The sequence below is a fragment of the Manis pentadactyla genome, chromosome 6 (genome assembly GCF_030020395.1).
Source record: "Manis pentadactyla isolate mManPen7 chromosome 6, mManPen7.hap1, whole genome shotgun sequence".
Taxonomy (NCBI): Eukaryota; Metazoa; Chordata; class Mammalia; order Pholidota; family Manidae; genus Manis; species Manis pentadactyla.
This window is the reverse complement of record NC_080024.1, coordinates 61,031,303-61,053,849: the sequence shown is the minus strand read 5'-3', so window position 1 is coordinate 61,053,849 and position 22,547 is coordinate 61,031,303. Positions and strand designations below refer to the sequence as shown.

The window sequence follows — 22,547 nt, the reverse complement described above, 5'->3', positions numbered from 1 at the left end:
AGTACTGTGTTCTAAGAATAGGCACTATTTATTGTTTTATCTTTGTCCCCCTCCACATATATCCAGAGTATTACATGTTTACTACATATAAATATATTTAACACTTACACGATCTACTTGACATATACATTAGATACAATGTAGGCCTATCTCAGACACTATTAGTATTATCAGAATTACTGAGGGGACTCTATTGTGTCATCATTTTACCTATTAGTCTGCAACATACACACTCCCTACTCCCTAGAAGACTTCCAAAATCACACTATATTAAGGTCCCAGTATACATGTATTTATTGCTCAGGTTCATCATGACTGAATTAGCAAAGTGAATATAAATCTGACTTTCTGATCACACCCACAGTGCTTATCTAAGTTCAATGTAGGCTCCTAATTTGTACTAAAGGGAGAGAAAGTCTTAAAAATAAAATGCATATGCAAAAATCACTTTTATTGGTAAGTATTGGAATGATTAGGCTTGAGAAAAGGCAACTACACACAACAGTATAAACACATAGATGGCTTATGGCTATTGATCATATATACCACACATATCATGCACTGTATTTATACAATAATGCTGAACTACTCATCTCAACACGTTATTAAAAAAAAGGTCAAGTGCTGTATTTGAATGTCTTCTATTTTTCTGTTGTATTAAATGTAAACAGATAGGAAAGTAATTTCTAGAAGCCAATCTCAAAATATTTTTGAGTTAATAAGTTATAGAGATATTGCTCTAGAGTACTAAATTTCAAGAAGCAAAGCCCTTCATGCTGTTTTGCTTGTTTGACTGTTTTTTGTTCAAGCTCTTATGATGTACAATATTCTAAAGGAATATATCCCTCACTCATCTGTTTCCTTTTACTTACAGAACTGAAGATATGTTGAATTTGCCCTTATAGTTTTCCTAAATAGTTTTTGATAAATGATGAACTACTTATGATGTCCAATATTTTCACTACAAAAATTTTGATACTGAAAATACAGGAAGAACCATCTAATATTTGCCTCATCATCTCTCCAAAGTATTGCATATGACAATTTGATCTCTATGTTGGGTGATAATTTAAAAGTTATTTAAAAGAATATTAATTGGTATTCAGGTATAATTACAAACTTACAAATAGTTAACCTAAGTTTTACAAGAGAAAGATTTTAGGGTTGATAAGAATATTGATGATGTGTGAATCTGCGGCTGAACTTTAAAAGGGTCTGAAATTTATGTAAATATATTAAATTTTATAAAAATTGTTTTCTTATCAACTTACAAAATATAAAATATGCAGTGAAATTGTATATATTATGTATGTGTGCATATACATAGGTCTGTGTATGTGTATATATTTAAATACCAAAAAAGGGGCAGCTAATATAGCATGAAAGGACAATAAATCAATGATGAATTGGGTTTCTTATTTCACATATGGTAAAAATCATCTGCTTAGGTGATATAGTGTACCGTCACAGGATCAACATACAAAAAAAGCACTGACTGAACTTAGGCCCCCCTTATTCAGAGTACTTTACTAAAACAGATGTTTAGTCCAAAAATAAATAAATAAACAAAATCCTAATGAACAAGACTGCTAATTGCTCTTTCTCCAACAGGAGGAGCTTGATCATTTTCTATCTTCCCACAGCATTGTAAATCAGGTGTAAATAGCTAAAGGAAACATTGACTAAACATCACATTAGTTCAATTATCAGTTAAATGTAGGAGATGGTATGAATGCCCCCAGGATTCTAATTGACTTCCACAAAAGTGACATTGAAAACTACATTTGAAAAATACACAAAGAAGTGAAATGAAGGGTCAGAAGGAAATATGGAAATGTAATGGGTAAAATACATGTTGTCAACATTTACTGTACATGAAAGTCATTGGATTATCACCAGACTATATTATTTACAGAGAATACACAAAAATTGTGCACATTCCAGGTGAAATATGTATATAAGCTATTAATAAAAGCATATACTAACCAGCCACAATGACACTGTCATTACGTGCTGGACCAAATTTCAGTGTCATCTCATGTTTATGTTTATGGACAGCCAAATGATCCTCGTTGGTAAAACGCTGTGGCAAAAAGTTTTAAAATATAGTTAAGATTTTCAATTTGATCAAATAAATAAAATGATAAGGAAATTCATTTCCACAACATGTAAAAGCACCATTAACAATGAAATAGCAGTATAACTATAAAAGAATCTATTGTTAGTACAAATAAATATACCGGATTTCAAATAATCAAAGAGAAAACCATTACCCAAGGATAAGCAATACTGCTATACTACCAAGTGCCAAACTTGAAAGTATTTAAACACAAAACCTGAGGCAAAGAAACTTTATATAAATGTCATTTGGACTAAAAATAAATCACTATTAATTTCATGCCATATCATAGTAGAAATATATACTCCATGGTACCATCACTTTCGAAGAAAGTACTATATTTACACAGACTTCAGGTTACTTACCATATTTTAAATGAGAATTTTGTTATAAAAATATTACTCCTGGACAAATTAAGAATAGTATAATTAAGTATATGAGGTTCCTTATATTACCACATAAAAAAGAGTGATATAATCCAGCAAAAAAAAAGCAACCAATACAATAAGTGAACATTAAAAAAAATTTAACTTAAAATAGTTGGAGTGATTTTATCACTTTGTTTCATCATAGTTCTTACATGCTTACATGAAAAAAATGAAGCACAATTATTTTTAAAGCTGCACTTAATTTGGATAGGTCTTACATGCCAAAAGTGACATTTATGATTACAACATAATAAATGCACTGTTTAAATACTTCCTGACTGCATCTGGACATCAAGTTCTATGAATATGCTCCTTATCAGAGAAAATTTATAAATGAAAATAGGAGCACTTACTTTTTTGTTATTTCAAAGCCAAAGTAAGAGATCTAAACTCACTTTCTAGGTATAGATTTATAAACAGGGATGTTAAAATTATAGATATTTGAACATGGTTTCCCTAAGTCATCAAAATAGATCCCTTCTCTTGTGGAAATATTACTCCTAGACAAATTAAGAAGTCAATCAGATTCTTTAGTTACCACATAAAAAAAGAATGTCTCTGTCATAGTCCAGCAAAGAAAGAGCAACCAATCCAATGACAAAGCAGTTCATTTTAAATGATTCTGCTTTTCCCCATTCATGCTGTTTTCCTATTGCTTTATCATTTTAGGAAACCCTTCCAAATTTGGAGGAATAGCAGTCATCCTTTGACAGATTGCTGAATAATAAAGTTCTTGGAGAATTAACATATCTGTAGTGTATACAAGCATTATTTCATTGCTTTTTAATTTACATTGCAGAGTTAAATGTAGGTGTCTTAAATTCGACCTAAAGGTACCTTAAACCAAGATTCACTCTACATTCTAAAGAACTTAACAATGTGGCTTCTCCAGGCAGCTACTAAACATTTGTGGACGAATGCATTTTGGTAGAGGTCCTAGATTAAAAACTGGCAAAATTAGCATAATTAATAGATAAGAAGAATTTGTAAAGTTATCTTCTATGAATTTTATTCTACCAGTATCCTCTGCTTGGACTGGTTTAATCACAAATATCCAAATCAAAGAGCAACTACATTACAGAATAAATGGCACTATGTTTTGTACAAAACATGAAAATGGCACCAAGATTGATCCTAAGTGAAAAGGAGCTTACAGGACCCTAAAAAACATTTAGGATCATATGAATATCAAAAGGGGAAAATGCATGGAATATGAATTCATGATATCTCATGTAGGGTCTACAGATCAAATCTACCTAAACGCTATTCATAAAGGTACTGTTGATCATATAATGGTATTCTTTATACACATGATAAAATATACTTAAATTGGCACTTGATACAGGTGAGTTTAACACTGGCAGTTATCTAAGAAAAATATATTAACCTCGAACAAGAAACTTAAAAAGAGAGTGTCAAAAGGAAATCTTGTCAAAAGGCAGTCACCAGGAAAAGGTATGTATGTGTACGAATGAAATTCATTCTTTTTCAACTAATAAATATTATGTGCTAAAATAAAACTTATTCAGAATCTACTTGCTTTCCCAGCCAAATTTAACGATTTATTTTAAAAATAAGTTTTGGAGAAAAATTACAATGACACTGCGAGCAGTAACAGCATGTTGAATTCATTTGTTCTTTTTTCCAAGCAATTGAGGACACAACTCCAAGGCACAATTACAACTGTAGATGTGCACAGTATTTTGTTAAACAACAGCTTTGAGAATATAGCCGAAAAACAATGGGAATGGCAGTCAAGACAGGACAGGATAACCATCTCTCTTAAAAGGTTAAAAAGGAAAGGCATTCTGACAAATGGGATGGATACAGGTGAACCAGTTGCTTCTGTAATAAATTAAGCTCTGATACCTGAGAATGTTCCAAGCTTGAACACCCACTAGAATTAACTTAAGATATCACTCTGCATTCAATAAATGCATTCACATCTATGATACAGATTATTATTCCTATTTAACTGATTAAAGAGGTACAACCAAGTTAGAAAGCCATTAGGCCAATAGTTCATTTACTACTACTGTCACTAGCTGAAGGTTTCTATTTGTGATATAATGAGTTATAAGAAATACATATTTGGTCATTCAGGTGACCAAATATGTATTTCCCAGGTATATCTGGTCTTCATCCACAGTTCCGGAAAATACTGCAGTCTTAAAGGTGAAACAGGAATTTTTGTCATGTTAATAAGAGACTTTTGGACATCCACCCAAGGACAGGGGCTGGAGGCTGGATCAGCCAATGGTCAGTAATTTAGTCAAGCATGATTATGCAATGAGGCCCTCACAAAACCCATGACAAGAGTTCGCTCACTCACTGCCTTGCTCTCTGGTCTGCCTGCTCTGCTCGGTTCGATCCTGCTTCTTGGTTGGGGAGAGCTTCCATGCTTGGGGAACCAGAATGCCTCCACGTGCCACCAAGCCTGGCCCCATGCTCCACCAGGATAGAAGCTCCTTTACTGGGGATCTTGCCCTATGTCTCTCTTCATCTGGCTGTTAACTTGTATTCTTTATGGTATCCTTTATTAAATTAGTAAATGTAAGTGTTTTCCTGACTTTTGTGAGCCACTTTAGCAAATTATTTGAACCCGAGAGGGAGGTTGTAGCAACCTCCAATCTATAGGTGGTAAGTCACAAGCACAGGTTGCCTGGGGCTTGCAATCAGCTGGTGTTGGGGGTGGAGGGTGGTCTTGTAGGATGGCACCCTTAACCTGGGAATCTGCTGCTGTCTCCGGGCAGACGGCATCAAAATTGAGTTCTCCAACATCCTACTGGTGTTCAAGAATTGCACGGTGTGTGTGTGTGTGTGTGTGTGTGTGTGTGTGTGTGTGTGTGTGTGTGTGTGTGTGTGTGTGTGTGTGCGCGCGCGTGTGCGTGTGCGTGTGTGTGTGTGTGTGTGTGTGTGTGTGTGGAACACCCCTCCCACATATTTATACACACTGGAATTGGGTCCAGGTACCTGAATAAAGTTATACTACTTTACTGCTGTGTATAATATTGTTACTGTTTTATATATATGTAGGGAAAAAATACACCATTGCTTTTGGTGTTAGAAGAGTAGGAATAACACTGTTTTGAACATCAAGAAGTTACTGATTAACACATACACTTCTTAAACTTAAAACTAAATAAAATGAATCTTTATCTCCTTTGCAAAACAGCTCACAGTATAAACATTCTACCAAAGAAACAATTTTCAATGAAAGCATCACTAAATGCAAAGATATTATCAATATAACAAGAATTTCAATGTTAAATGAATCTTTCAGTAAAATATCTCTTTGTATCTTCCACTGAATTCAATGGAACATCACTAAAACAAGTGAAATTAACTAAACTGAAATATCTAACAGTAACTGAGGCGTGTAAAAAAAGATTTAATAAGAGCCAACAATTAAAATTCTTTACATTGATCTCTACAGGTCTTTGTGAAATGACATTAACCACAAATATATTTTAAATTAAAATATTCTATCTGAAAATTTAAATTTAACTAAGTCTGCTAAGTATATTAAAGCTAAAACTCACATTTGGAATGATACCATTAGTTAACTTGTTACAAAGATAACTTGTACTACCACCACTAAATTAGTGCTTCTAAAATCAGTTCTTATTAAAACTTGATCGCCCAGGAAATACTATTTGCAAAGGATTCTGGGAACTATAGGGTTTTTGTTTTGTTTTGTTTTGTTTTGAGCTCTTTTGCTCTTATAGAAAAATATATCAAATGTATCTCCAAAATATGTCAAATCAGTCTATTTCTCTGTATGTCTACTGTTATCACCTATACTCAAAGCAACCATTACCTCTCATCTACAGCTGCCAGTCTCTACTCTCCCTGCTTCAACTCTTTGCTAAACCCAAACATCTCAGCTCATTTTACAAAGCCCTACAAGGTATAGACTCCCTTCTTTTTATACCTTTCTGATCATATTTCTTACCCATATTTCTTTATTGGTCTCTGTATGTTACAGCCACAAGAGCAGGCTTTCTATTTTTAAATACACCAAACCATTCCCCTCCTCAAGGCCTTTCTATTTGCTGTTCCTTTGGTCTAGAAAACTTTCTCCAAGGATCTGCTCCCACATTTTCATGTTTTTGATATATGTCACCTTATTAGAGAAGCAATCCCTGACCAACGTACCTAATAAAATAGCAACTATTCCAGTAACTCCAATCTTTACCCTGATCAACATTATTAGACATCATGTAAACTAAGACCAAAATAAGATACTACTACACCCTCATTGGAATGACTTCAAAACAATCTGAAGAAGGAGAACTAAACTGGGAGAACTAACCCTACCTGACTGGAAGGCTTACTGTAAAGTTAGAGTAATCAAGACAGGGTGGTACTAGCATAAAAGCTGACAAATTGATAAAGGGAACAGAATAGAAATGCTCCGATTTATACAATCATTTGATTTTTCAATAAAAGCCCTGAAGCAATTTAATGGAGAAGGAAGATCTTTTCAACAAATGCTGGAATATCTGAAAAACCAAATGGAAAAAAGTGAGCTTCAACTCTACCTCATACCATATACAAAAATTAATTCATGATCAAACAGAGACCTAAATGAAAAACCAAGCTTTCAGAAGAAAACAAAGGAGAGTGTCTTTGTGACTTGAAGGTAGGCAAAAGTTTCTTAGACAAGTCACAGAAAACAAAAATCATAAAAGAGAAACCAATAAATTGATTTCATTAAAATTAGAAACATCTGTTCATCAAAAGTTATTAAGAAAACTAAGATGCAAACCATGGACCTGGGGAAACTATTTGATAATGGATTAGTATTTGGGATATGTAAAGAACTCATACAGTTAAAAAAAATTAAGAAAGGCAACCAATTTCTAAAAACGAAAAAGATTTCAGAAGACATTTCACAAAAAAATAAGGTACACAAATGGCCAATAAAGCACATGAAAAGTGCTCCACTTTTCATTAGTAAAAGTGCAAATTAAGACCACATAATATATCAAAATGCACAAAATGAAAATGGCTATAATTAAAAGACCAACAACAGCAAATGTTGATGAGAATACAGGACAGTAAGACCTCTTAAACACTGCTGGTGGGAATGAAAGTGGTAAATCCATTTTGGAAAACAGTTTGGCAATTTTAACAAAGTATATATACAGCTGACCCTTGAACAACATGGGCTTGAAATGCACAGGTTCTCTTATATGTGAATCTTGTCCAATAAATACATTGGAAAATTTTTTGGATATTCGTGCCAACTTGAAAAAAACATTTTCTTTTCTCTAGCTTACTTTATTGTAAGAATATAGTATATAATAAATGTAACATACAAAGTATGTTTTAGTTGACTTTTCATGTTATCTGTAAGGCTTCCCAGTCAACAGTAAACTATTAGTAGTTAAGTTTTTAGGGAGTCAAAAGTTATATGTGTATTTAAAACTGCATGGGGGCATCAGAGCCCCTAATGCCTGTACTGTTCAAGGGTTAACTGTATATATCATATGACCCTAGCAGTACACTCTTAGGCATTTACACAAGAGAAAAGGAGCATGAATCCACACAAAGACATGTACATAATATTCACACCAGCTTTATTTGTAGTAACTACAAACTGGAAATAAGCCAAATATCCATAATTGTAGAATAATGAAATCCTACTCCTCAATGGAAAGGAATTGCTATTGATCACATAACATAGAGAAATCAAATTAATTACATGGAATGAAAGAAGCCAAACAAAAATACATACTGTGTGATTCCACTTATATAAAATTTGAGAAAATGCAAACTATAAGGACAATGCAGAATGGTTGGCAGCAGCGGGAGGGATTACAAATGGGCATGAGGAAACTTTTGTGGTGATGAGTATGTTCACTATCTTAATTGTGGTGATGGTTTTATGGGTAGATACATGTTAAAATATTAAAATAAGTGTGTGCAGTTTACTGTATATCAATTATACTTCAATTTAAAATACCAACTAAAGAAAATGGAACACTTTAGTGCTTATCTGTGACTTATAATTTGTATATTTAAGTACTCTAATTTCACTGTACATAAAATTTATTTTCATTCCTTAGTGTCTACAATTACTTTAAAATTAGAATTATAATAGCAATAGATTAATCATTTAATAGCCTATTAAGTAAAAAACACTGAAATACTATTTCCTGAAACAATGCTGAAATATCATTTTTTGGAAAATGCTTCCACACATGCTCTGTATTAAAGATGTCAGACTTAAGAACATTAATATATTAATGATATCTGATAGGTAAATATTAATTGTAAGAGTCCAGCAAGTAAAATAATTTCATACAAAACAATGTATATATGATTTTCAATTAGGCAATTTACAATGATTTTCAACCAAGAATGGTCAAATGAAGATACTTTTAAATTCTGGGTTTTGCCCAGGTTTTCCACCTTTCCAGTACTAAACTTAGCTTCCCCCTCTTCTTGGATTGTGTTTTTTAAAACTCAAATATGCTATTGAGGAAGAAGAATTTCTTCCCTAAAATTTTCTGGGTTTTCATTCTAAATAAAAAACTGTACAAAACATTGTAAGAGAATCCTTTTAATGATAATATAAACTGTCAGAGTGTTTTGATAAATGTGAATACACAAAATGATTTTTTAAGTAATGTGTGTATTACCTGGCCACATCCAGGGGCAGTGCATAGAAATGGTTTGTCATCACTCATATTCCACAGGTCCTTGTATTGCCTAAATAAACATTAAGGGATGGCTAAATGTTTTACAGTACAGCTTTTTAAATAAAGAATAATTTAAAATATAATATTATTTGATCTTCACTAAGCTTATTGTCTTTTCAAATGTGAAATAAAGCACTTTTATGAAAATTTTAACCTTATCTTCCTTCTTTCACTATGAGTAGACAAGTACATACAACATGCAGACTTTACCCTGTAGAAGAAAAAGTTAGGAACCCTGGTCTATCAAGCTAAATATTTCCTGTTCAACAGTATACATGACAAAAGAATGAAATAATTAGAAAATCACCACTTTAATTCCCAATGAAATGGTTCTAGTCAGTTATCATCAATGTCTGATAAAACCGTTAGAAGAAAAGATAATGGGAACTTTGTAAATGGCTGGATCAGGCTGACAGCACCTGAATTCAAAGTCAGTCTTAACATCACTAAAAGTAGGAGAAGTGGATATACAGTGCCTCCCAATATGCTGCAACAGAAAGCACATGAAGTGTTCTTGGTGAAAAAAAGTCAAACCTGAATCTCATTGTATCTGGAAGCCAACTACAGGAAACAAGAGATGTCAAACACCACCACTAGGATGCAACTGGCTAAATTCTATAGGACAGAACACCTGGTCTTTTTTCTTTTTTTTTTAACTGGCATTTAAAAAAAAATTAAAGTATCATTGAGATACAATCTTACGAAGGTTTCACATGAACACACTGTGGTTTCAACATTCACCCGTATCATCAGGTCCTCATCCTACCCACTGCAGTCACTGTCTATCAGTGTAGTAAGATGTTACAGAGTCACTATGTGAGAAGATCTGGTCTCTTCAACAAATAGATGTCTTGGGGAACAAAAGAAGAGAGGAGGTGGGGGTTAAGAGAGGCTTAATAAACATACTAACCAAATGCAATATGGAGACATTTTAGGATCCTGATTTGAATAAAACCAATACAAAAAGAAATTTTTGAGTCAAAATTATTTTCTTACTTTTTGATTTAGACTTGGGAAGTTCTCAATCATTCCTTCCACCAATTTGTAGGATTTAAATTTGTTTTGGCTATCTTTCTAGAAATTATATGTAACTGTATTTGACTCAACTAAAAGACATTTGTAACATTGTTCCTTTTTCAACATTAGCTTGTTACCGCTTCAGAGCAATGTTTCCCAAAGCATTTTAAAAAGGGATGACAAAAGGTATTATAGAAAAGAGGTATGTGACTAAATAAATTTGGGAAATGCTGAAATACTTTTTTTTGTAGGACTTTTCAGAGCCTTAATAGCTTCAGGTGAAATGAGCACCTATAATATAGCATTTTTGCCATATCCGTTTGCCATCTGAACCCACTTTCACAGAACATCTCATGACACTATTATTACTTGGAACTCATTTTAGGAGAAATCAAAACCCTAAAATATGTTTGTCTTGGTTAAGTATATTTTGATACTCCTATTTACTCATTTAAAAACACAACAGAAGTGTCAGCTAAACTACATACAATATAAATGTTTTCTTACATATAGAAAAAATACCTAGAAACAAGTTGTGAAAATTTTTATAATCTGAAGTATGTAAAATGGCAAATATACCAAATATTGCATATATACCTGGCAGAATTCCCATGTAACTTGAATTTCATAAGTCGAACAACTTATCACGTCCTCTTTCCCATGGCAAGGATACTGAAAAACAAAGTTGTTTCACATGGGTAAGAATACTTTTAAAACATCTCTTGGAAGAGCAGAAAACAAGAACAAATAGTTATACTACATAACACCACTGTTATCCAAAAACCAGTCCCTATTAACAATCTTTGTAACAGAAAACTGCTCCTGAAATATGAACACCCATACAAATGCCTCAAACATAGGCATTTATATATCCAATTCCACAACAAAGAGCGTTAAGGACAAGAAACATTTAATTCAGCCCCTGGGGCTGTGGTTGAAGGGCAGTCATTAAAAGAGAGAAAATCCTGACTTTTGAAGTCTGATGAGAAAGATGAGATCTAGTATTTCAAAATATCTATTCAGAAAGCTTTTTTTTAATAATGACTTTTTCATTGAAATATAGTTTACATACAATATTGGTTTCAGATGAACAACATTATTAAATGCTCACAATAACTGTAGTTTATTTAAAAAACTTAATGTTTAAAAAAGCAGTCAGTGGTAGTGAGGTTCTCAGCCTAATTCATAAAAATCTATCTGTCCTATTAGGTAGTTGATCTATATAAGCAGCACACTTTTCCATAACTTTACAACTTACTTAATGTGATATTAGCTTAAGGACAAGTACAACATATATATAAAACTCTCCAGGATCAGCAGCCCATTTTTAAAACTCTGCTAAAACTTCATCTTACATTCACTGAAACCCCATCTAGTGGTTAACAGAGTAACCAAATGCTTGTCCATGTAAGCCACTGGTATACAGAAAAGTTTTATTTTTCATAATTTTGCTTTTTAAAGGTGGTGCCAAGAATGTCTTCTTTCTCAGAAAAAAACTGGATAATTCCTGTGGGGGAAATGTGTAAATAGGCATAGTTCTGAGTCCTGGAGTCAAGATGATTTGGTATAGGAGAGCAGAAGCAGAAAGTTTTTTTCCCTGGCCCCAGGAAAATCTTGTATCTGTTAAGAGTTCTATTTCTTCATTCATATCCAACTTTACCATGCTATCTTTAAGAGGGAAAAGAACACTAGAATAATCCAAAGGAAATGTATAAAAAGTTATGCTCCTATTATTACCAGAAGAATGTGAGCTCAATGAGGGCAAGGAACTTACGTTTGTGTTAATTACCTAGAAGAGTTCTTGGCTCATAGCAGCATTTACTTACTAAATATTAAGGAATGAATAAGTAGCTATGTCAGTCTGGGGAGAGGAAATCCTGGGGCAAAATACCTCTAAAAACCAAAATCAGTCAAAAGGAGAAATAAAAGTTTAAAATCCATTTATTGCTCACAAACTGCAGTCTGGGGCCATCCTTCTTTCCTGCTCCAGCAGAAGCAAAACTGGCCTTTTCCCTCATCTCTCAGGTACAGATAAACCCTCAGTTGCCCAGGTAATTACCCACTGATATGGAGATGAATCTCTCTCCACCCCTGAGGAATGATGCAAATGCACTAAAGCAGCCACACTTCTCTCCACCTCTGAAAGCTCATTGATATGCAGATGTACTAAAGCCAGGAGAGATATTCTGGACATGCTACAATTTTACCCACAAGCTATATGATATGAACAAGTCGGATAAGTTTAGTTTACTTAATCTAACTCAAAAAAATCTTTTAAAACTAGTAAAATACAGTTCATAATGCTTTGAAAAATCAAAGCTGTATTTAAACTCATCTAGTTAAGTTCAAGAAACACTTAAACACCAAATACCTGCCAAGAAACAAAGATTTTTTAAAAAGTCCTTACACTTAAAAAACTTCCAGTTCAGCAGAAGAAAGGAATACAGAAATACAATTTCAGTTCCTTGGGTAAGAATAAGTGTTAAAGTACTATGAGAATATATAGTGCAGGGACCAATCCAATAGTCCTAGAAATGCTTTCTGAGGGAGTTTACCCTTCGTACCTGCGATATACTGAGTTATAAGAAATACATATTTGGTCATTCAGATGACTAAGTATGTTTTCCCAGATATATTAAGCCTTCATCCACAGTTCTGAAAACACTGTAGAGCCTTAAAGGTAAAATGGTGTCTTGTCATGTTAATGAGAGACCTTTGGAACCCACCTGAGTGCAGGGGCTGGAGATTGAATCAGCCAATGGCAACGAATCCCTCACAAAAACCACAGAAGAGCGTATCGCTCTCTCTCTCTCTCAGACCCTGCTTCTTAGTATGAGAGTGCTTCCATGCTTGGGCAACCACAACACATCTGCGGGCCATTCAGTCAGGGCCCAAGCTCCAAAAGCACAGATGTTCCTGCTCCTTTATTTGGGTCCTTTCCCTATGCATCTCTGCATATGGCTGTTTACTTGTCTCCTTTACAGTATACTTTTATTAAACTGGTAAACTAAGTGTTTTCCTGTATTTTCCCGAGCTCTGTGAGCCACTCTAGAAAATTAATCAAATTTAAAGGGGAGACTGTTCAAATCTCTCATCTGTAGTGGGTAGGTCAGAAGCACAGGTAGCACAGGTAATTGCCTTGGATTTGCAACCAGTGTCTGGAGTTGGGGGTGGAGCGCAGCCTTGCAGGACTGAGCCCTTAACTTGGAGAATCTGGTGGTGTCGTCTCTGGGCAGACAGCGTCAGAATTGAGCTGAGTTCTCGGGACACCCTGTCTGGTATTTGAAGGCAAATTCTGGTGCGCTAAGACCCCCCCACCCCTTAAGATCCAATCACCAATGACCAGATGGTCGCCCACCCCTTAAGATCCAACCATCAACGCAGAACACACCCTACCCCTACTCCTTAAAAACGCGCTTCCTCACCCATGACCTGCTGCTCCCTCTCTCTGGGGGAAGCCATTTTCTCTTTCAGTTAATAAAATCTCTTGCGTGGGCCTGTGTCTCCTGAGTCGTTCTGGGGTAAGGAGGGTCACAGCAAGATACCCTTTCATTGGTGCCGTGACTTCGGATGAGGCCCTCCCATTGACTTTGCTCTTCCTCTGGGAACCTGAGCTGCTCTGGAAACCCTCACTGCCCGATCCTCCTCCAAGGGCTCACCATCCACTTCCCCGGTCACTTGTCTTCTCGCCTAACACTGGCCTTCAATTTGGTAAGTCTCCCCTTCATGGTGGTCTTAAATGTCCCTTTGGAACCTGGGAAGTGACCGCTGAGTGTCTGGCACCCCCAAGGGATCCTCCGGGACAGGGGAACCCCCAATCATGACTTTCAGAGTCACTGTTGATCCCCACAGTCGACCTTTCCTCGCCTTCCACCTTTTCCCACAGTGAGAATCTCTACCCCTTAGGGTTTGATATCCTTCTCATCTAACAAAATCCTGGTACCAGGTATCAAACCTCCTTGGCGTTTTCGCCTCGACTTCTTGGTTAGAGGTGGTGACGACCCCCTGTGTCTGGTCTTCTCTGCAACCTTCTCAATTGCTCAGGGACGCCTCAGCGACTTGTGAACGGTCTCATTCTCACCATGGGATCTGGCCCCTCCATTCCTGCAGATTCACCACTAGGGTGCTCACTCAAGACCTCAAACCTTTTGAGCTTACTCGCTACTGTAATGAGATCTGGCCACAATATTCCTTGGACAATCAGTCTAAATGGCCTCCCAATGGCTCCTCAGATCCTAAAATTCTCCACAACTTATACAACTTCTGTGAGCGTACGGGCAAATAGAAAGAGATCCCATATATCCAGGCTTTCTCCTACCTCCAAACCGAGCCTGCTCTGTCTCCCTTGCAATCCTAAACATCTTCTCCTCGCTCTAACAAACTTCATCCCACCACCCACCAATTCCCACCACATCCTCTGACTTTGACCCTGCTGATGAACCTCTTCCCTACCCCTACAGCTCCCCCTCAACCACCAGTTCCTCTCCCACCCCAACCTCCTTCTCTGCAAGATCAAAATCCCAACCCTCCCAGCTTCCCTAGTGCCGTTACAGGAGCCACAGCACCTCCTCCTCCTCCACAACCAGTTCCCCTTCCCTCACCCAGTCCCGTGGCAAGCCCTCCAGTCACTCGCTCTTGAACCCAGATCCTAGCCCCACCACGGGAAGGAGCCGGTACAGAGGGTGTTATCTGGGTCCATGTTCCTTTCTCTCTCTCTGACCTATCTCAAATTGAGAAAAGATTAGGCTCTTTCACCTCCAACCCAGCTACTTACATAGAAGAGTTCCAGAACCTAACTCAGTCATATGATCTTACCTTTCATGATATTCACATGATCCTATCCAACACACTTTTGCCCGAGGAGCGTAGGCAAGTCTGGGAACAGGCTAGAACTCATGCCGATGAGGTTCACCAAACTACTCCAGCTCATCCAATTGGTGCTGAGGCGGTTCCTGACCGAGACCCTAAGTGGGACTATGATACGGCAGGGGGAGTCACCAGTGGAGATTAATTCATCACCTGCCTCGTGATAGGCCTCAGGAAGTCAGCCACTAAGGCCATTAACTATGAAAAACTCCAAGAGGTTATTCAGGATAAAACTGAGAATCCGTCTATGTTCCTAGACCACCTCACCAAAGCTCTTTTACAATATACAAACCTAGACTGAGACCGCAGGTGGGAGACAATTATTAATGACCTACTTCTTCACCCAGAGTTTCCCTGACATTAAGGCTAAACTTAAATGTCTAAAGAAGGGACCCTTAACTCCTCAGGCAGAAGTCCTGGCAGTGGCCTTCAAAGTATATAATGGAAGAGATGAAAAGGCCCATCAACAAAATCTTTTTTTTTTTAAGGGGTTCCAGGTCTTTACTTTTCCCTGCTTTTATCTTTTTTTTACAATCAAATTGGCAGAAAAAAATGGCTAGGGCTGGTGGGTACTAGGAGGGAATCCATTAAAAAAATCCCCCCAATTCACACTGAGGTTTCAGGTCATGGCTGCTGTGGTGGGGGATGAGGTCAGCATTCGTAGAAACTGCCCAACTCACCCTAGAACTTTTTTCCCCAAATGGCTGGGGAAGAAGTCAGAACTGGTCCCCCATTATTACAGATGAGGGAAGTCAAAGTATATAATGGAAGAGATGAAAAGGCCTGCTAAGGCCTTTCAACCTACACTAACCACTGGTGCTTGGGTCTCCTCACTTCCTAAGAAGCAGCCAGCAGGGCCTCCTGGTCCATGCTTCAAATGTGGTCAAACGGGTCATTGGGCCAGAGCCTGCCCAAATCCCCAGAGGCCCCCCGGTCCATGCCCTAAGTGCCATCAGGAGGGACACTGGGCTGTTGATTGTCCTCGCACACTGAGAGGTGCCAGGCCATCTAGCTCTAACACTCCACACATAGACCTCTGGGTCTGGCAACTGATGACTGAGGGGGCCCGGGACTCCTCCACCTGACCACTACCATCAGTGTACAGGAGCCCAGGGTAACCACTGTGGTAGTGGGTAGGCCCATCTCTTTCCTTTTGGACACTGGGGCCACCTACTCAGTCCTGAAGGAGTTTTGGGGACCTACCTCCCTCTCACAGTCCTCTTTAGTCAGGGTAGAGGGCACACCTCATCAACCTTTACAAACTCCCATGCTTCACTGCATCTTTAGAGGCATTGACCTCTCTCACTCCTTTTTGGTGATTCCCCAGTGTCCCATCCCCCTTATGGGAAGAGACCTATTACACAAGGTTGGAGCTTCCATTACTTTCACTCCCGGACTGCGCCTCAACCCTGACTCGCCTTCAATCACACTTTTACTCGCCCTCCAACCTGCTGCAAACCCACTTCCCTCTCCTTTCCCTCTGTCACACCATGTGGTCAACCCTGTAGTCTGGGATAAGCTCACCCCCTCTATCGCCACCTGCCCCCCAGTAATTATCAGACTTAAAGACCCTGCCTCTTTTCCCTCTCAACCTCAGTACCCGCTGCCCCTCAAGAGTTTAGTGGGCCTGCAGCCAATTATCCAGGAACTTTTATACAAATGGCTACTACGACCAGCCAATTCCCCTTAAAACACCCTGATAATGGTTATCAAAAAACCTAATGGCTCTTATAGGCTAGTTCAAGATTTAAGAATTATCAGTGTAGTTGTTATTCCAATCCATCCAGTAGTCCCTAAGCCCTATACTTTTTTATCCCCACCTCTTCTACTTGTCCATCCTTGACCTCAAAAATGCATTCTTCACGATTCTCCTCCATCCCAATGGGACCACTTATACCTTCAACTCCACAGACTACAAATCCTCCAGTAATCTACTCTAGAACCTAAACAGGAACTCCTTATAGCTACATAAGGCGGCATATGCATCCTACTCCAAGAACAATGCTGCTTCTACACCAACAAATCCAGTCTCATCCGGGATGGCGCAAAACACCTCCGTGAACAAGTCTCCAAACTCCTAGAAAACTCCCCTAACAACCCATTCCCTTACCCCTTCAGTTGGCTCCTGCCCCTCCTAGCCCCTATTACCTTTATTATTATTTTTATTCTCCTTTTCCTTCCCTGCTTCAGTAACCTATTCCAAAAATTCATTCAAAATCAAATTTTGAACATTTCTAACCATACTGTTAACCAGTTACTCCTCCAGGGCTATCAAGACCTTCTCATGAAGAGTAACGAAACCAGCTAGATGACATCATGAATCATCTCAAGATGCCTGCCCTTCTCCAACTCTACAGCACTGACCTCGCTAACCCCAGAATCTGCGTTCCCTTCCAGCAGGAAGAAGCTATAGAATGAGATTCTACACCCAGTTCCCCAGAAGCCCAACTAAGAAAAGAAGAAGATGGGAATGAAGGCAAATTCTGGTGCGCTAAGACCCCCACCCCTTAAGATCCAATCACCACTGACCAGATGGTCGCCCACCCCTTAAGATTCAATCACCAATGCAGAACACACCCTACCCCTACTCCTGAAAAAACACGCTTCCTCACCCACAAGCTGCTGCTCCCTCTCTCTGGGGGCAGCCATTTTCTCCTTCAGATAATAAAATCTCTTGTGTGCGCCCGTGTCTCCACAGTCATCCTGGGGTAAGGAAGGTCATGGCGAGATACCCTTTCAGTATTCAAGAACTGCTTGGTGGTGTGTGTGTGGGAAGACACACACACACACTCTCACTCTCTCTCTCTCTCGAATTGGGTCCAGGAATCCAAAAGGAGTTGTATTTTTGCTGTGTACTATGTGTAGAAAAAAAAGCGCAGCACCCTTCTCTCTCCTATTTTCCATTCCCCCACTTCAACTGTTCCGGTCTTCTACAAAAGAAGTTCTTTATCTACACATCAGCCTATTTTCTAGTCAACCAATGAAAATTCCCAGTCCTATTAGTATTTTCTAATACGTAGCTGAGGTACCTGTAAATTTAACAGTTCAAGCATCTTGAGACATAAATGATAATTCCTCTGAGATGCTTAAATGCTATCTCTTTGTTAATCTAACTGAATCTCAAGTCTCTAAATCCAGGTTTATCTCTCTCTTACAGCAAGGAAGGGAACACCTGTTTTTACAGGGAAGTCTGGAAGAGAGGCTTTGTTCAACAGTGTTGGAGAAATCAAAGCCTGCAGATATAATTTGTTAACATACCACACCACTCTGGAAAGCATCAACAACCTATACTGGTAGGTAAATCACTCTCATGAAGAATACAAGGAAGGTTCTAGGCAAAATTTAAAAGAAGCCAGCTTCTTTGGTTTCTCTCATCTCTCTCTCTCAATAGTCCTTTATTTTCCATGCCCTCATGATCTGCTGTCATCAACGTCTCACCCTTTCTTCTTCATTCGAGTGCCCACTTTATGCTTGGCACTATGCTAGATGCTAGGGATGTAATGGTGAATTAAGATAGATACCTGCCCTCAAGAAACTTCTAGACTAGTGAGGAAACTTATATCAGCTAAACAAGCATCCAGCTCAGAACAACTCCTCTTTCCAGTTTTCCAAAAACAATTCCACATATAAATATGTATATGCTCATCATATTTTCTCTATTTCATTGCTACAAGGCATTTTTTTTTTAGAATCTCAAATTTTCTTAAAGGTATACTCTGAATTTTGGTATACTGTATTTTGTTTGTTACAACACAACCAAAGCAATTTCCACTATTAGATATCCCACATAAATGATCAATCTTATATAATTCTAAAAAGCCCTTAAAGTTCAAGTTTTAACTGGGGTTCAGAAGGAGGTCATTGTTATTTCCTAGAATATGAAATAAATAAATTATACCTTCTGAACTAAGAGTTGTAAAGAACTTTAAATTTGCTCCCAGAAAAATATAAAAGAGTGAAGAAAAAAAAATAAAAATTACCCCAAATACCACCATTCAGAGATAATGACTGTTTAATACTCCATATTCCAGTCTTACCAATGTATGGAGATAACATAACTTTTTAAAAAGTTGTAAAGACAGTATTACAACTTTCTTTAAAATGCAATTATATAAATTCTGCCACATCATTAAAGAGTAATATCATTAAATATTAGATGTTATTTCTAATGACCCTATAGTATTCTACCATATGGATATAACATATTTATAACTATTAATGGATTTTTATCATCAGTGAATATCCTTGATGACAAATCTTTGTGCAATACCTGTAATAATTTCCACAGAATGAATTTCTAGAAGTGAAATTGCTTTGTCAGAGTGAGGAAGAATTTTTAAGGGCTTTAATTTATATTGCTAAACTGCCCTCCAATATACTGTATCGATTTCTATTTTACCAGTATTGTACAGAAGACCTCATTTATCAATACCCACACCAACAGGGTACATTATCTTTTAAAATTTTTGTCAGATTAGTGAAAAAAAATAAGCAAACCCTAATTTTAAAGCTGCATATCTTGACACACTAATGAGGTTGAACTTTTTCATATACATAATGGTCATCTGTGGTTACCTGTGAAATGTTTCCTTTAACCAGTCTTAAAAAACTAAAACGTTAGTCCAAAATTCTCTCTCTTGAATACAGGCTCTCTCTTTATGACACAGATTTCTGACTATGCACCTCATTGTGTTCCTGGTCTAGTCCTAGCTATTTTACCTACAAATGAGGTCCCAAAGGATGAAATGACCTACTCAAGGTATAAAATGGGAGAAGAATAGAACATTTATCCTGCAAACTGCCTACCAGCTGCTATGACTTGCTACACTATGCATATCAACTACCATGTCTTGCTATTCTATGCTTACCAACTATACAGAAATTTTATGTAAACAACCTTTTAAACAAATAATATAGAAAAATCCCTTTGTAACTCCAAGGGTTATTTGACAAGCTCATTATCAAATTAAATCACACATAACATGAAACACCAATAAGAAAGAGAACAGTAAACAACACTTTAAGACGGTTAGAAGAAAATGGGTGAAATTAATTGGCAAACCAGTTCTTACAGCTAAATATTAAAGCCAAGACTCCAGAAAAAAAGCAGTATGAGGGTGTCCTCATAGGAAGCAGCTTAGACAGGCTATTGAGGGACAGAGCAGTGCAGTGTGGCAGAGAGAGAAAGGTACCCATGGTGGAAAGGGGATGGGCTGGATGAGTGTCTGAGTTGGGTTAGGAAAGTCTATGTGTGGAAGGGGAGGTAGTTGGATGTGGTATGTTAATGCCCTAGTAGGGTGAGGAGGCAACCACATGAGGCAAGGGATAGAGATGGCACAGGACATCAGGACCCAAGCAGAAGGACATCTATTTGATGAGCAGGAGCAGGACTGGTGGTAACAGATGATTCATTATATACACACAGAGGGATTGACAGAGTAAGTAAATATGTCAAGGATGTAGTAGGTGAAGGTAAATTCACACTGTAAGTGAAGGTAATTATATAGAATGAACGTTGGTATTCAAAGAGATTCGGAGATACTGGTGTGTACTCATGACTTTCAATATAGACATAAAGATACTTTGTCTACGTAGATAGCTATGTCTACCTAGAGGGCCTGGAAACACTAATATCCCAACAGCAATAAGTCCACTTAGCACCCACATCTCAATGTCTAAATACAATTCTCCACCAAAAGGAACATGGGCTCATTCAAGAACTGTCTGACTCTAGGGCTAGGGCAGGGAAAGTACAGGATGGGCCTTGAATACCTTATGTAAGAAAGTAGAAAGGACTTACTTACAGATTCGGCCACTTTGTGGAAACAATCTGAGATTTGGCCAAATCTGAAGTAATTTGAGAATCAAAATAATAATGACAGCATTAGATCGTGACTAAATGAGGATTTCATTAATCCCTACTGACATAGAATAAACTGAAAATTTGATAAGACAAAATATTATATCCTCTCAAAGTATCTCCATATAAAATATATTTAATTACTAAAGCCAGAAGAGTAATTACAGTACAAAAGTCTGGCAAACATCACCTTCCTCAAGTGATCCGAAGTTTACAACTCAAGAAATAGGGAAAATCAACATCCTGTGCCCTGACAGAACGTAATGAGGATGCAGAATCACCTCCCTGACAGTCATGCCAGAGATATATAACCTGAATCTATCATAAAGAAATATTCCAAAATGCCAATTGAGGTAAACTGGCCTACAGTATTCAAAATAACTAGCCTACAATTTTCAAGTGTCTCAGTCATCAAAGTTAAGGAAAGCCTGAGGGGCAGTTTCAGAGTGAAAAAGACCAATGAGACATGACAACTAACTGCAACATGAGATTCTAGACTGAAATATGCTACAAATGACATTATTGGAACAACTGGCAAAACTTAAATGTTATCTGCAGATTAAGGGGTAATTTCTTGATATTTGTGGTTGTATTGTGGTTTTACGTAAGTATGTCTTACTGTAGAAAATAAACTATTTGGGGGTAATGGACATCATGCTAGCAGCTTACTTTAAAAGGTAATAAAAAGAATTTTAAAGAAGGAGCAACTTACAGAAGGAGTTCAAATTATATATACATACTATGCATTCTAATGATTCACTATACAACCATTATGTAAATAGTATCGTAGTTTTTTAAGCAGTAGTTATGAGAAAAATACTACAAAATATATGGATTCTCTAACAATTCTCTGCTTGTTTCTGGTTTCTAACTTACATGTTATAAGATATCAACAGAAAAGCTATGTTCTATATGGCCAGGTTAAGAGCAAACAGAATCATATAATCATAGAATAATTTCAATATCTAAATAAAGACTTCAGGGGTGATATTAGACAATTATTTGTCCTATCAGACAGTTCCCTTTTTTTTTTAAATGAAATGTGGGTTAAATCTGTTTAGCAAGATAGGTAATCCTTTAGGCTGTAATATCAATATTCCCATGCCATTTTGAATTCTAACATTCAAATGTATCAGCTGATAAAAATATTTGCTTTTCTTACATCTTTATCAAAAACAAAAAAGGAAACCAATTCACTTCATAGAAAATAGTGTGGGTAAATGAGTCTTAAAAAAATGGGAGGGAGAAGAAAACAAATCCTACCATTTGCAACAACATGGTTGGAGCTAGAGGGTATTTTGCTCAGTGAAATTAGCCAGGCAGAGAGAGACAAGTTTCAAATGATTTCACTCATCTGTGGAGTAAAGGAACAAAGAAAAAAACTGAAGGAACAAAACAGCAGAAGACTCACAGAACCCAAGAATGGACTAACAGTTACCAAAGGGAAAGGGACTGGGGAGGATGGGTGGGAAGGGAGGGATAAGGGTGGGGAAAAAGAAAGGGGGCATTATGATTAGCATGTATAGTGTTGTGGGGGAATACGGGGA

The 22,547-nt window shown here is 37.2% G+C and overlaps 1 protein-coding gene across 3 annotated transcripts in view; it reads right to left on the bottom strand.

The window, feature by feature from the left end:
* The window catches only part of ATF2 (activating transcription factor 2), an 86,697-nt gene that overhangs the window by 48,243 nt on the left and 15,907 nt on the right, over nt 1–22,547 (bottom strand). For all 3 annotated transcript variants that reach the window (XR_008998258.1, XM_036876941.2, XM_036876942.2), the window contains exons 3-5: nt 10,872–10,946; nt 9,198–9,267; nt 1,987–2,083 (exon numbers count right to left, since the gene is read on the bottom strand). Coding sequence is in view for 2 of the 3 variants with exons in the window: in XM_036876941.2 (XP_036732836.1) it covers nt 1,987–2,083; nt 9,198–9,267; nt 10,872–10,903 (199 nt within the window). In the remaining variant the exon portion in view is untranslated. The remainder of the gene's footprint in view (nt 1–1,986; nt 2,084–9,197; nt 9,268–10,871; nt 10,947–22,547) is intronic.